Source organism: Opisthorchis viverrini (assembly GCF_000715545.1).
Source record: "Opisthorchis viverrini unplaced genomic scaffold opera_v5_444, whole genome shotgun sequence".
Classification (NCBI taxonomy): Eukaryota; Metazoa; Platyhelminthes; class Trematoda; order Opisthorchiida; family Opisthorchiidae; genus Opisthorchis; species Opisthorchis viverrini.
The window spans coordinates 240,264-255,204 of NW_008752101.1; the positions used below are offsets into that span (position 1 = coordinate 240,264).

The 14,941-nt window shown below is 45.9% G+C and overlaps 1 protein-coding gene across 1 annotated transcript in view; it reads left to right on the forward strand.

Annotated features, from left to right (window-relative positions):
• T265_11070 (hypothetical protein) overlaps nucleotides 1-7,409 on the forward strand; it is a gene marked incomplete at both ends in the record, with an annotated part of 73,798 nt that extends 66,389 nt beyond the window's left edge. Inside the window, 5 exon segments of the mRNA XM_009177620.1 lie at nucleotides 1,333-1,518; nucleotides 5,331-5,384; nucleotides 6,896-6,985; nucleotides 7,206-7,310; nucleotides 7,329-7,409. Coding sequence (XP_009175884.1) covers nucleotides 1,333-1,518; nucleotides 5,331-5,384; nucleotides 6,896-6,985; nucleotides 7,206-7,310; nucleotides 7,329-7,409 — 516 coding nt within the window.
• Between the last annotated feature and the right edge of the window lie 7,532 nt (nucleotides 7,410-14,941).

A 14,941-nucleotide genomic window follows, 5' to 3' on the forward strand; every position in this document is an offset into this window, starting at 1 on the left:
CTAGCCAAACGAGCCGTGGTTCGAACCAGACCTCTGGCTGTCTACTCCCCTGTCCAGACTTGGGCAACCTGGTAGTGTCCTTCCCGTGCTTCCTTCGGGTGGCATGACAGTTAGCACCGAAACGATGATACAGCTAGACGATTATTACTACTTATTACTCCCCATCAGGGAGGAAACATTGTGCGATTTGTGCCTATTCGAAATCGGACAGGATACTACCCACCTGAATAAAAATTTCACCCGCGTTACGTTAGACGAGTTTGGGAATGGGCTCGAATCTGATCGCATTCAATCTCCAGCGGTAATGTTCGGATGCTTGCCAGTGGCTTTGTTTATTCTCGACGTTTTTTCTGTAGGGTGTTCGCTACTTGGTTCGACAGTCCCGATGTGCACAGCGGGGTCACAGTTAAGTTAGCTAGTCATATTGTCATTTTAATATGGAAATGTTTCCGTCATTCGTTTCATTGCGGGGATCCACATGGGGAAACCAAAGCCATCCAACAAGAAAAAAACTTTCACCCCCGTTATTCATCCTCAGTCCGGCACCAGCAGCCAACTTCTATACGGTCACAGCTGACTCACAGGAACGTGTCCCATATCTGCCGATGAAACAGCTGTACACCGTTTCTTGGCTTTTCGCTAAAGATTGACTTCACTCACTGGACACAGTTAGGCAGTTCATGGATCTCCTCATGTGCTCAAGTGTTAGTGCGCAAATCCACTGACCGGAATGTCCGTGGTTCGAATCCGACCTGTGCATCTCGACTTCCCCTATCTAAACTTTGGAGACCTAGCGGTATTCCAGCCTTCGTGCTTCCTTCTGGTAGCATGGCAGGCCAGGCACTGGAAGGGTTTTACAGCCGGACGAATTTTTGAATCTCCTCATGCTATCAACCATCCAGTCTGTTCGACTGGTGTTGACTCTTGTCGTTTTTCGACTCATAATTTAACATTTGGATACTACCAACCGTTTGGTTGCGATTGGCTATTTGAGAAGGGTGTACTTATTTGCTCTTGTGATTGTTATTCTGGATTATTCACCAAATCGTCCATTAGTGAATATTACGCTTCAGTCGGAATCGTTTTCGCCAAACTCAAGATAGATCAGGGTGATGGTACGAGGCCCAAGTCGGGTGATTTTGGTTCTATCGGGCGCCTCATTTTTCGGTTATTTCAGTCCAGTTTCCATGGCGATCACCTAGTATTCACACCGGAATGACGTCACAGCCGAATGGGTTGACTTTACTCAGTCATATGCAGCATTTACTTAGCGTCTGGTGTTTTCAGTTTTACTGTCCTCAACTGAGCTTAAATGTTGAAATCATCCTCTAGGCTTCTCGGGATGCTGTCCAACGCTGTCTGGACATATGGTGGACAAAACTCGAAACGTTCCTTGCTGAGGAACAAGCTCCCAGAGCAACATCCGCCGAGGTGCCTGACGAACCGATGGGCAATGCAACGAGCGATGCTTCCAATTCAGTGGCACACACTGAGGAGACCAAATTAGATTTGGAAGAGGTAAATTTGCACAGTTTGCGTGTCCCTTTCATCTCCGTATTTTTGGTAGTTACCTGTCGTACCCACGTTGACGTTTGTTCTGGTCATTCCAACAGTTGACAGGTATACCACTTTCCGGGTTGATCTCTCTCTGCCGACTGATGATAGAATTGGAAATGTACGAATTGAGTGCATTTCTTGTTTCACAACCAACCCTGTCCATGCACTTCCTCAATGATGAGGAATCTGGTATTTTCTAGGGTTGTCCTTGGGATGATCAAATGATAACAAGTATCATCCAAAGTGCAGTTCTTACACCAGTCTTTCTCAGAGTAGAAGCGACGTTTTCACCCCAGTACAAGTGGCCGTTGAGGCTACTCGGTGTAGTTAGTCCTTAGTTCCACTCAGCCAGAGTGGAATGCATGCCATGTTTGTTTGTATGCAATGCGTCGATTCAAGGAAAACTGGGATTTCGGGACTTTGTGTTTATACACATCGTAGTCTAGCCTTTTTACACTAGAATAGCCAGATTTCTTCCTGTCGTCCAATGACAAAAACCCGAGAGTCAGTGTACAGGTGTTTCATTCTTTTCAGGAATCATCTGCAGTGTGCCCTCCCCGAAACTCCGCTAGGGAGTTTTGAGACCGCATCCTTCCGCCTAATAATCTGAACAATTATGGGATGAAATCCCTTTTGAAGGTCGTCAAATTTCCTCACACTATCATCAGTCCATAATCTGTTTAGGGAAAAAATGATTTCACAAGGCGACTGAAGCTTCCATCTTGGCAGCCGTCAACACTTGCAACTGTGCGATGTGGATTCTGTGACTACAGGATGAGTGGAGCTATGTCCTGTCTAAGTGGGAGCTATTCATACGGTTGATCAGCCCCTCACCGCCCAACCGTCAATTCTTCAACCACTGGTCGGGACGCGGTGGGTTCGACATCCCCTTAATCTTCGTGATATGTGCACAACGTTTGATCCTCATTAAGGATGAAACACTTGCGCAGTGCTTCTCGGCTTTTCAGCATAGAGTAGTTTCACGTACAGAAAGGAATGTCCGTCAAAAATTCCCCTCCCACTACTAACACGATGGCCATGGTTCGATCTGTCCTCAAATGGCCCTGCAGTCACTTTGACTGTCTTTTTGCTGGACAGTCTCGGTCCGCGAAACTCATGTTTTGTTTGTAGTACGTGCGCTTGGGACATGGGTTCCAAGAAGTACACAAATAGTTGAAAAGTACTTCTGTCGGCCTGCTCACATCGTCAGTCGCATGTTCTATCGGTTATTCCTGTAAATGTACCACGCAATACATTAAGCCGATACTTTCATCTGTTCGTTTGGCACTACTTTGGCTTTCTATTCTGATCGAATCGTATGTGCCATTTGGTTTGTTGGGGGCGATTTCGCGTGCTGGTAGTCACGGTGAGCTATGTTATGTGTATACTTTAGTGATGAAAAACACATTCAAAGCTACAATATTTAAATACGGATTTATTTATCGTTCCACCTGCCCTTCTATCATGGCCTGCACTCACTTCAGGGACTAATTTTCTCTGGATATCTTGCGAACCACTCACACAATGCAGATTACAGGCCAATAACTGGATAGCCCAGTCACGTGTTATTATCATGTGCGTGCCTAATCGCATTCAATCAGTTCGGTAGGTATGCCGTGAAGCTGCTTCATCCACGTGTGTTGTAGACCCCACTTGAGACTTAGGGAGCATCTACCATACCGACTGCCATACCGCGAATGCTCGTCTACATCCCAGAGCGCCCACCACTAGCGTCGTCTTAAATCCGTCTGATCCAGTTGGAACACTGCAGAGGCGAGTGAATAGGTCGACCAAAACTACAGTTTGCTTACTTTGCTCCATCAGCTGCTTTCATGAATCATCTATCATCATCTATCATGAGCTTGTGAGATATCTAGCACCTAGATCAGCTGTCTGGAAACGCTGATGTGCATCAGGAATACTCTCTTAGAGGAGACTACTCACAAGGTTGCTGAAAACTCTTGGACAGCCGACGACCAGTTTCGCCCTTCATGGGCTCATCAGTTAGGCGCAGTCCCTGAGTTTCCGTAAACCTTATGTTCTACTTGAGCCCAAATCGATAAATACACTCATTTTCAAATCAATTTGGGTTCCACGGGAGATTCAACTGAATCTCTCGCTTATACACAAAGACTGCCTCCTGTTTCAGATGATCCGATAAGCTAGTAACCAACTACTCGAGGGCTTCGTCTGTTGTTAGCTGTCGTCCAGACCAGGAAAGCGAACTGATGCCGCGGCATGATGCCTCGGCATTGCTGATGAAATCAATCGACCAAGATGACCTACGGATAGTTCTAAGTCCTTACCACTGTGGCTGTTGACGCTTCGATTCCAGCGACTACTAATTGTGTTTTTCTCCGGTTCTGGTAGTGCTGCATTTAAAAACAGTGTTGTAAAGCTTGTTTCCTCGACCAAATTTTCTTCTGAGACAGAACTCCTAAACTTCATGGTTCTAGTTGTCTTGCTTTTAAAGGCATACTTCCACCGGACCGTATGTGGTTTCTATCTGTTTTCTAAGTGCATACTTCTTAGTGCACAGTGTGGGTATGGATGTGTTTGGCGTGCCGTGTCGCTTATGAGGTAAAGTTTTGCTTCCCGTGAACGAAGATCCCGCCAAAACTAACCAAATACTCGATCGCGAGCTTCTTTGATGTGCTACTTTTCCTCCTCTAGGATTGTGGACTTCCAGCTGACCCTGAGCGTTTCAAACATCGTTTTACTTGTGCGCTTCTGATTCTAGAAAATTTGTTAAATACGCTTCTGAGATGTAATGGTGTTATGTTGTGATCGTGCGTAGTAGTCATCAGTCTGTGAGTTTATTCTGGCAAATAAGAACCAAAGAAACATTTAACCGCAAAGATGCACCATAATACTTACTCGACACGCGAAAAATGTCGATGTGTCATCATTTCATCTCTCAAAATGATAGTGGCATGTGTGCATCACTCAGTTATCGATCAAGCCAAATCAGGCGAAACCCGCTGCTGGATCAGTAGTGTGTCTGCAGTGCACGCGACATCAGACGTCTAACTGAGCAGTCCCCAAGAATCCTGAATCCATAAGTCCAGCGGGATCTCCCTTACACTGCGTCCTCACGGGATGGATATCGTTTTAGGTTGGAGAGAAAGTCTCATGAATTCCGCGAGTTTGTTACCCAACGGAGGGATGCTGATGGGCTAGAGCAGTGACCTTACTAATATCGTTAGGCATTCTCGGTTCCGGCAGTTTAAAAACAGTTAACCAAAGTTACATGCGACCTCTCCTTTTATACCCAACAATTAGGGGAAGCCTATAGCGGATCGCTGGGGCGAGATGGCCCAAGTGGTTAGAGCGCGAATTTACTGACCAGCAGGTCCGTGGTTCGAACCCGACCTCTGCCACTCGACTTCCCCTGTCTAGGCCTGGGCTACCTGGCAGTATCCCAGCCCTGGTGCTTCCTCCGGGTGGTGTGGCAGCTAGGCACCGGAAGGGTGTTACAGCTGAACGATTATTATTATTATTATTATAGCGAATCCCTGGCCATGACCCACAATACTGCCTCTTTATAAAAGCGGCTATTTTTAAAAATGACTTGAGGCGCTGTAAGATACGACAAAGAATTCCTGCAGGGTTAGATCCGTCCATTTTGTCCCCTCCTCGAGGACCTTATCCGCTTCAGAATGATGACCGACTGCATCTGGTATTTTTAGAAGCTCAGTGACATTTTGCACTGTCCTTTAATACTCTTTTTTTCTCAGCCTCCTAAATTCCCACCCCTTCACTTCATCTTGTAGAAATGTGCCACAATTTTGGAAGCCATGCTTGAACAAGAGGAGGGCAATTTGGAGGTTGGTCTGATCATTTGCTTTTTCTCGACCTGCTATGCTTGTTAACCTACCAGGCGGTTCACGTACGAACACCTGGCACATTTGTGCTACACTACACGTGCTACTTCCTTATCAACTAAGGTAATTTTTGGTCTTCAGGATTGTACGTGTTGTCACCATACGTGAGCTGGTTGGGAGTTACGAATGTTTTCGGCCCCGTTTTAGTGAACGGCGCACACGATTCTTTTCATTCAGTGTGTCCATTTATTTCTGGCTGGGATGCATCCTCCGGTTGTTGATCTATTCACCAAACATGGCAATGTACCAACAAGCATCTTGTCATCAGTCGAGCAGATGGAGCCTAGTTGGCTCAATTGTTAAGGCATGAACTTACTGACCGAAGGTTCCGTGGTTCGAACCTTGCTGCGCATCTCAACGGCTTCTGTCTGACAGCATCTAAGCCCTCCTGCTTCCTTCGGATGGCACAGTAGCTGGGCACCGAAAGGGTTCTTAGGCTGAACGGCTTTCGGATTTCAAGCGAGGGATAATGCCTTCTCGAATTACGAATTATCTTGAAGTTTCAGTGGTGATTGTTCCTGACGAATGAATTGACCACAAGCAGTCACGTGACTTGAAGAACCTGGTCTCTTCTCCAGATACAATTCACAGGGGATCAGCCGGTTGTAGCAGCCTGGGATAGTGTTAAACTGCAGTCTCCACATAAGTTCCTGAGATACCTCTCAGTGATGACATAGTTGTATAGTTCCACTCGGCTCTGGGGGTGAGCTGGTCAGTGATTAGGGAGCAAATTTGCTGACCGGAGGGTCCTTGGTTCGAATCGGACATCCGCCTCTCGACTTCCCCTGTCTAGGTTTGGGCACCCTGGCAATATCCTAAACCCTCGTACTTCATGTCTTGATACCCCTTGATTTTACGAACATTCATTTGTTGGTTAGCTTCCGTTTGACCGTGCCAGAAGATGCCAAAAAATATTCTTTCGTTCGCATGGATGTTTTCATTCCGCCAGGGGACATATTTCAGCACCTCGAATGTTGGTTACTGAAACATACAGTGTCTCAGTAAGGCTGTTTCTGCCTCGTGTTCACTGAGTAGTTCTTTCAACCAAGCAGTTTGGTTGCGAACCTCAATCACGCTGATGTTACCTCGATTGGTGTGCCCCCATTTGCAATGGACGAGATGGCTCAAGTGGTTGGAGCGCGAATTCACTAATCGGAAAGTTCATGGTTCGAACCCGACCTCTGCCTCTCGACTTTCTCTGTCTAGGCTTGGGCAACCTGGCAGTATCCCAGCTTCCTTCGGGTGGCATGGCAGCTAGGCACCGAAGTGGTGCCACAGCTGAACGGTTTTTTTTTCAGTTGCGATGAGTATTTTGAGTGCTCAGGTGAAGTGGAGCAGTACTGCCTTACGATCTCTGGTATGTTCTGCGTGAAAAATTAAACCCCATACAGTGACCAGCCCCACACTTTTGTTCCCACATTACCCATGCAAACTCCTGCTTCTCCGTTCACTAGGTGTACTACTTGCTGACAGTCGTTGGTCGGAAACTGTGGAAGGAGAGTGATCCAGATCTACTTCGGTTATACGCGACCACCGCAAAAGTGGTTGGTTTACTGACTAAACATGACTTTTGTACTTGAACTCCTCTACTCTGGTTTACACCGGGTGACGGTTTGTTCGGATGACCGTATGGGCTTCATCAACATGACTCGGTGTAATAATTTAGTCCAGGGACGACAGCACTTTTACCCTTCACTTAAGTGGACTCAGTGCACCTGATATTTTCGTGCGTAAAAATCAGTCCCTCTTTACTACAATCTCAAGATCTCCGGAAAAGTGGGTGATTCAGAACTTGTGGACGAAATGACGCAGCTGCTCAATGAACTTCCGCCAGGCAATGGTAAGTGGTGTTTCGCAATTTATCTTCTTGTGTGTGTGCGCATGTAGACGTGTATTTATCAGCAGGACAATACTATAACGGCACCGCCAGAGACGTACCAGTTTACACAAAGATTGGCAGCACGTTAGTTCTAGAAAGATGAAAGAAATCGTTCAGCTGTAACGTCCAGCTGCCATGCAACCCTTAGGAAGCACGAGGGCTGATATACTGCCAGGTTACCCAAGCATAGACAGGGGAAGTGGAGAGGCAGAGCTCGGGTTCGAACCACGGACCTTCTGGCCAGTAAGTTCGCGCTCTAACCACTTTAGCCATCTCAAACATATCCTGTACTGAACTAAACAGAAGATGTTATCCAAACAAACAGTATACCCCTTCCAGTTACGATCCTTTGGAAAAAAACGGATTATTCACAATTTGAATCGATAACTCCACCCCATCCAGTTTCTAGTCGTGTCATCTTAATTCCCTCTGCAAACTGCGGATGATCTAATCTGAAAAGCGTACATCACCAAGGTAGTTGAGGTCATTTTGATTAAGTGTCCGAAATTTCTCCAGGCTCCACATAACTTCCTGAGATACCTCTCACTGATGACTGCCAACCAGGATGATATAGCTGTATAGTTCCATTCGGCTGTGGGGGTGGGCGCGAATATGCTGATCGGAAGGTCCGTAGTTCGAATCCGACATCTGCCTCTCGACTTCCCCTGTCTAGATTTTGGCATTGGCAGTATCCCCAGTCCTCGTGCTTCCTTCGGGTAACATGGCAGTTAGGCACCGAAAGGGTGCGACAGCTGAACGATTTTTTTCAGTTGCGATGAGTATTTCGAGTTCTCAAGTGAAGTAGAGTAGCACTGTTTTGCGATCTCTGGTAAGTTCAGCTGGAAAAATGAAATGCCCTACAATGTTCAGCATTGTTTTTCTCACATTGCCCAACCAAACTGCTGCTTCTCTGTTTACCAGGTGTACTACTTGCTGACGGTCGTTGGTCGGAAACTGTGGAAGGAGAGTGATCCAGATCTACTTCGGTTATACGCGACCACCGCAAAAGTGGTTGGTTTACTGACTAAACATGACTTTTGTACTTGAACTCCTCTACTCTGGTTTACACCGGGTGACGGTTTGTTCGGATGACCGTATGGGCTTCATCAACATGACTCGGTGTAATAATTTAGTCCAGGGACGACAGCACTTTTACCCTTCACTTAAGTGGACTCAGTGCACCTGATATTTTCGTGCGTAAAAATCAGTCCCTCTTTACTACAATCTCAAGATCTCCGGAAAAGTGGGTGATTCAGAACTTGTGGACGAAATGACGCAGCTGCTCAATGAACTTCCGCCAGGCAATGGTAAGTGGTGTTTCGCAATTTATCTTCTTGTGTGTGTGCGCATGTAGACGTGTATTTATCAGCAGGACAATACTATAACGGCACCGCCAGAGACGTACCAGTTTACACAAAGATTGGCAGCACGTTAGTTCTAGAAAGATGAAAGAAATCGTTCAGCTGTAACGTCCAGCTGCCATGCAACCCTTAGGAAGCACGAGGGCTGATATACTGCCAGGTTACCCAAGCATAGACAGGGGAAGTGGAGAGGCAGAGCTCGGGTTCGAACCACGGACCTTCTGGCCAGTAAGTTCGCGCTCTAACCACTTTAGCCATCTCAAACATATCCTGTACTGAACTAAACAGAAGATGTTATCCAAACAAACAGTATACCCCTTCCAGTTACGATCCTTTGGAAAAAACGGATTATTCACAATTTGAATCGATAACTCCACCCCATCCAGTTTCTAGTCGTGTCATCTTAATTCCCTCTGCAAACTGCGGATGATCTAATCTGAAAAGCGTACATCACCAAGGTAGTTGAAGTCATTTTGATTAAGTGTCCGAAATTTCGTGTGAAAACCTGAAGGGCATCTTGATCAGAACTGCTTCATTGGAAACACTTAGCTGCCGCGTTTTCAGGGATGTCCCCCACAATAAGTTTCTGTCAAAGGTGCGTTTTCACATGTGCCTCACAAAAGGTTTCGAGTCTAGTAACTCATGTACGGCCGCAGCCACAGACGCTCTCTCTGATCCATTTACTTTGTGTTCGACTTGCTAGTTCCAACTTGGCCATGCCTCCAATACATTACACGTTTTCCCTTCTGAATACTAACCGGCTTCAGGCAGTCAAGTCGGTCGTATCAAGTACATCGATCTTTTGGGGAGTGACAAGTCCTTGAGTTATCATTCGTTTTGATAACACCTACCCCAAGTATCTAGTCATCCGTGTGATCACGGCCTTATGGTAGCGTCATACTGATAAACATTTATCTACAGCTCAACACGACTATGCGTACGCATGTTTATCTCTTTTGTAACAGAGACGGAATCAGTCAGCTCTTTGGAGCCCACCTCTTCGGACGAAGATGAAGTAGATGACTCCGGGGATCATGTGCTCAACTAGCCGCGGCCTGTGACTGTACAGATAATCAAATAATATATGAACAATACAAAGAACCTTCTTTTCTTCAGGACGGGATTCTTCTAACAAGTAAAACTGTTTTTTGACAAACACACTACTGATGGGTTCATAATTTGATCGAGGGGTTACCGTACAATTGAATATTCGCGACGGCCGAACAACCTCTCGTTCGTATTCTACTCTGCCTTTGATCTTGTGTTATTTTTTGGAAAAGCAACGCAAAACGCAAGGTTTTAACAATATGGAGATTGTTCTCGCATCGGCCATTATCCAATTATGATTGTCAATCTGAGGGGGATTTAGTGGTTTTCTTTTTTCAACTCAATTCAAGAATATCTCTACGCAATCTGAGAAGTGAATTGCGCAGATGCATTTCTCAAAAAGTAACTTAAACAAGAAGAATCGATACGAGCGTATCATACTGTTGGTTAGGTTTGACGAGATAACGGGCGATAGGGGAATCAGATGAACCTCTGCGAGAATTCCATATGGCTGGAGATAAAATTAGGCGAAGAGAAGAGTGTTGACTGTCCAACAATATTTTTACGAGTACAAGCGTCGAAATGCTAACGTTTAAGCTGACCAAAACACTCTTGGAGATCTCATCGACTTAACCAAGGATGGTAATCCTTCTCGCAGCGGTCATCGAATACGGTAGGGGTACAGTTTATCCATTGCGGGAATACACATAGAATAACAAAATCATGATTGGTAGCGCTGTCAGTCTGAGAACCCAAAAAGTAAGATCGATGGTCGTACTTTGGTGAAAACAGTCTAACGGGAGGCAGCCAAACAAGGTTGAGTTTGGGTTCTTGAAAACACATGTTATTGATTGTACGCTATTACTGAAATCTTAGTTGCCCGTGCCAGGAGAGAGGAGTGAAAGAACGCCTTGGATGTTCTCCTTACCGCCCAGTAGGTCCATTCGACTCACCGAGTAATCCCATATGAGCATCTGAACCGCGAGAGTCACAGCCATTCACAACATCATAAGGGTAGATACACCGACAGAACGAGTCAGGACTAGATAGGCCACGCAAGTACAAAGCGAAAATGTGAGGTAAGGAATATCGGCCTGCAAAAAGGTAGGGACTTTCGATTACAATTTTGAGGTTTTGCGGGATAGGTATGTTTGTTCATAGCCACACCCCTCTCGTTTGAACGACCGTGTTCCTGTTCTGGCGTAATTATTCCGATGAGTCCACACCAAAGGGAAGCACTGGACTCGAGTTTCGCTCTTATTAGAGCTCATCAGCAGCGCATGTCCAATGGCCGTGCCGTCTGAACAAGCGAACGTGTACACACTTGAGCGATTTGACTGGTGTGCCCGACCCATCGAACGACGACCCAGTAACTGTCCTGGTTGTGACAATCGATTGATCCGCCAGTCATGTAGCGTGACACACGCTTGATTTTCGGTTACTTGGACATTTGAACTGCTTTCGGTTTGCAGATTAGCCATGCCATACCATGGTCGAACCTCTGTCGGCGAGTGCCGACGGGCCACGATGTACTGCCGGAGGAATGGTCCGGGAACAGTAAACGAAAAGATTCGGCCTCTTTGCGGAAAAAGCCGGGGGTAAAATGTACAAGATGACGTGCAATATGGAATGGTCTTTCTCGACATAAACTGGTACTTATCATCAACTGATTGGCCAAAATCCAACCTCGATAAGAGCATTCTTCTAATAGTCGTAAAAGTGCATGCGATCCAACATTTTAGAGGCCGTTCTCTGGTTGTTCTCCAGCGACCTGGTACCGTTATCGGAGCTGTAACGGCTGGCTGTTCGGTGTTCTCACATATGTTTAGCTTTAAGGGCAACACAAGATCGGATCCACAGATGTTTGGCGCGGAGCGTCATCTGCTAGCGTCTGTCAATAGAACCACTCGCGCTGATACGTGTTACAGGGGAGTCTGAATGCATTTCCAGGCTTGTGAGTTCCTGGTCGAACATGTCGGGTTCAACTCTCCAAAAAAGCACCTGGACCCATTAAGACACAGGTGCTGAATAGTTCTCCATGCATCACGCCAAACGAGGTGTCGGAGTGAATTATTTTCAGTCGGTTGATTTCGATCTCTATCCGATTCTTTCGTAGTTGAAGCGACCATATTTCGATTCCGCCTTAGCAATGGAAGACACAGGTCATGTTACGATTGAGACAGAATTTCAACTACTTGTTCAACGTGTGCTGATTGCTGACGGGAATCATGAAAAGTGGGGATTCCGTCGAAGTAAGGATTGCCCCTAGTGACCTGATGTTGTCCTGTGGGTAGAACCTCACCAAAGTGATCGATTGGTTTGATCCTCAGTGTACGTTTGGCGAAAGGCTCAGAATGTAGTCAGGTAAAAGGCAAAGTGTGGTGCAGTTGTATGCGGCAAAGTTGTTTGTTGTCGCTCCCATCTACCTGTCAACTAGTCCGGATATGAGGTCTGGAAACCGCTCTGGTTTTCCAAAGACCCAAATGACAAACCTGGGACCGTTTATTCTTATCCTGACTCTCACGCGATTTTCGAAACCTTCAAAGATTCTTTAGCTCCTCCGTTCTTTGGTATTCTTGCAGCTTTCCAGTCAGGAACTAGCAATCCCACTTGGGATTCTTCCAGGCTTTCAATTCATGTTTGAATACAACTGACCCGAAAAGATCCCAATCTATCCATGAATAATGTCGAAATCGTACATCGCTTCTGATGAAAAGTGAGATTTGATACTTGGTTGAAACTTGGAGTTTTCAGCAATTCTGTAAGTAGTGTGTTACCTCTTCAGGATGTAGAGCAATGTCTCGAATACCGTGCCAAATGAAACATGGGGTGATCTGGTGCTGCATATTCAAGTGAAGGAGACCACATGAACGAGAGATTCGGCTAGATTCATTCAGAATCAAATTCATGTGCGAATGGGAGTAACTGGCTAAATAAATCAACTTTGGCGTTAAATTACAGACGTCGAACCTATAATCTAAGTGATTCGATTGATAGGGTTCAGTAGCATTGCACTGGAAACGTGTGCGTGTTTGGACATAAATCGAGTGGGGGCGCCCAAGTTGCCACGAAAAATGGTGCCAATCTCCGCCCTGTTCTTCACGAAATTTCATCGAAGTTTGCTAAAGTTGAACCAACTTTGCTACGAGTTCACACTCTCGTCAAGGTTTAAGAGGGCTTGGAGATGAAATGAAGGTCAATCTGAATGGAAATGTCTGAAGCGTAATCGATGGGATCGACATCGGTTAACTGCGTTGCAGCATTAACGAAATCAGAATTTCGTGTTTCAGAAGAGCTTGGTAAACAATCGATAATTTTTATTTGGGCAGCGTTTCTCTTTTGACACAAAAGCTTCATCAGGTCAAGTGAACAGGTCACTAAATTGGCTAGGTTATAAGACAGACGGGGAACCAATCAGTAAGCTCTCTTCAGATTATCACTAGATCAGTGTTGAATGTCAATTAACGGCTCTTGTCGGCTAGTGTGATTGCCAAAGTTTTCGATTGATGGCTTGGAGGAGTTCCTTAATCTTCCACTTCAGCGTGCTTCACTTGATGATTCACCTCGGGTGCCACTGGTAGATTTTTCTTGATCTTTGAGGGCATGTGAATGTCGCAACAATTTAATTGGGAGAAGGGGGTGCTTAAGGTTAAGTGGAATCCAGATAATGACTACTCTTCCCTCTGATAATCGCACACCAACACGTGTTAGCTCGACTGACCAAAGACTGTTCTCCATACGCTTGCCCAGTTCCACACCTTCTATTCTGTTAACAGTGGGATGCTCGCGATATCTACCGCCTCGGCTATCAGTCTCTGTGATGTCGAACGTAGTTCTCGCCTCAAAACCTCAACATTTTCTAAGTTTATTTTGTGTCCCGTGCCCAGTGCGTGTTCCGCGATTGCCGAGACTTTCAGTAACGCTTGATATTCATCTGCGTTTCTCGGTGGCCTGTTTATTTTTCTACCATGCTCTCCGATTCTGATGTCAAGTTCCCTGGCCGTCTATCCTACAAAGACCTTAGTGCAGTGACTACACTTCATTTTGTAGGCACAGTCCCTGGTTCTGCTTGCCGGCGATCCTTCAATTGCACCGGTGTACGGCGCAGAGTGCTCCCTCTCTCGAAAGCTATTCTCATACCAACCGTGTTTAGAATTCTTCAAATGACCTCCGAGGTCCCTGTTTTATATGGAATAAAGATCCATTCGCTGTTGGTTTTCGCTACCAGTACCAAAACCCTTCGCAACTGTCGCCTAATCAAGCTAGCTGGATATCCACTACCCGGAAGCTTGTTCTTTACTTCAATTTGGGCCACTGCCCGATAAGCTTCTTCCGTGCACAGGGCCCTTACGCGCCAAAACATTGATGACGCAATACTGGCGAATACCGACTTCGGATGGGTAGACGAATAGTTCAAAATTACCGTAGTGTCGGTACTAGGAGTCTTGATGCTCCGCCCATTCGCAGCCACACAGCAGGCTAATACCTGGTGAAATTTTCACGCACTGTGATCATATGCGCATGCCGTGAATCCATACAAATTCACACCTAGTGTGAATTATGTGGCGTAATTATTTGTTTGCCTGTTTCCCAGGCTAATTCATCACCCTTTCGGTGACTGCTCAAGTTTCAAGATTGAACCGTTCTATTTTATACAGAGTTGACTCTACCTCCACCGTTTTTCTATAGACAATTTGTTTTATTTATTTCTTGGCTTGCTGTTGAAAATTTGTCCCACTTTGAAATGAACAACATTTTTCCCGTTTAATTTGTCCGGTAGCACACTCCCCTTCGTGTGCCATCCTGTGTTGCCCGAGGTTCAATCTAGCCGTAAGCCTTTCTTTATTTCTCCTCACGATTTACTGTTAATTTCCTATAGAACAGCGATCTACCTATCTATACTGTCTGCCCAAGTCCAATTCAATATATTGTTGACTGCCCAGTTGCGACTACTGAACAAACGCAGGTGAAGTTCGTAGAATTCGGTTTCACCGCAATTATTACTGGCCGTCCGTTGGTGAATTAGACTACACGTTGCCTGTCAGATAGGACACCTAGATCGTGCGCTTCGGCTAATTAACCAATTCCCTACTTTGAGATCACGGCCTTAGCACAGGATCGTACACCTAGAGTCCTACTATCACAGCGTTTCCTACCGGCCGAGAATTACGGGTCGATCCATTCGAAGCGGTCTGCCTGAAATGGCGTGGTTG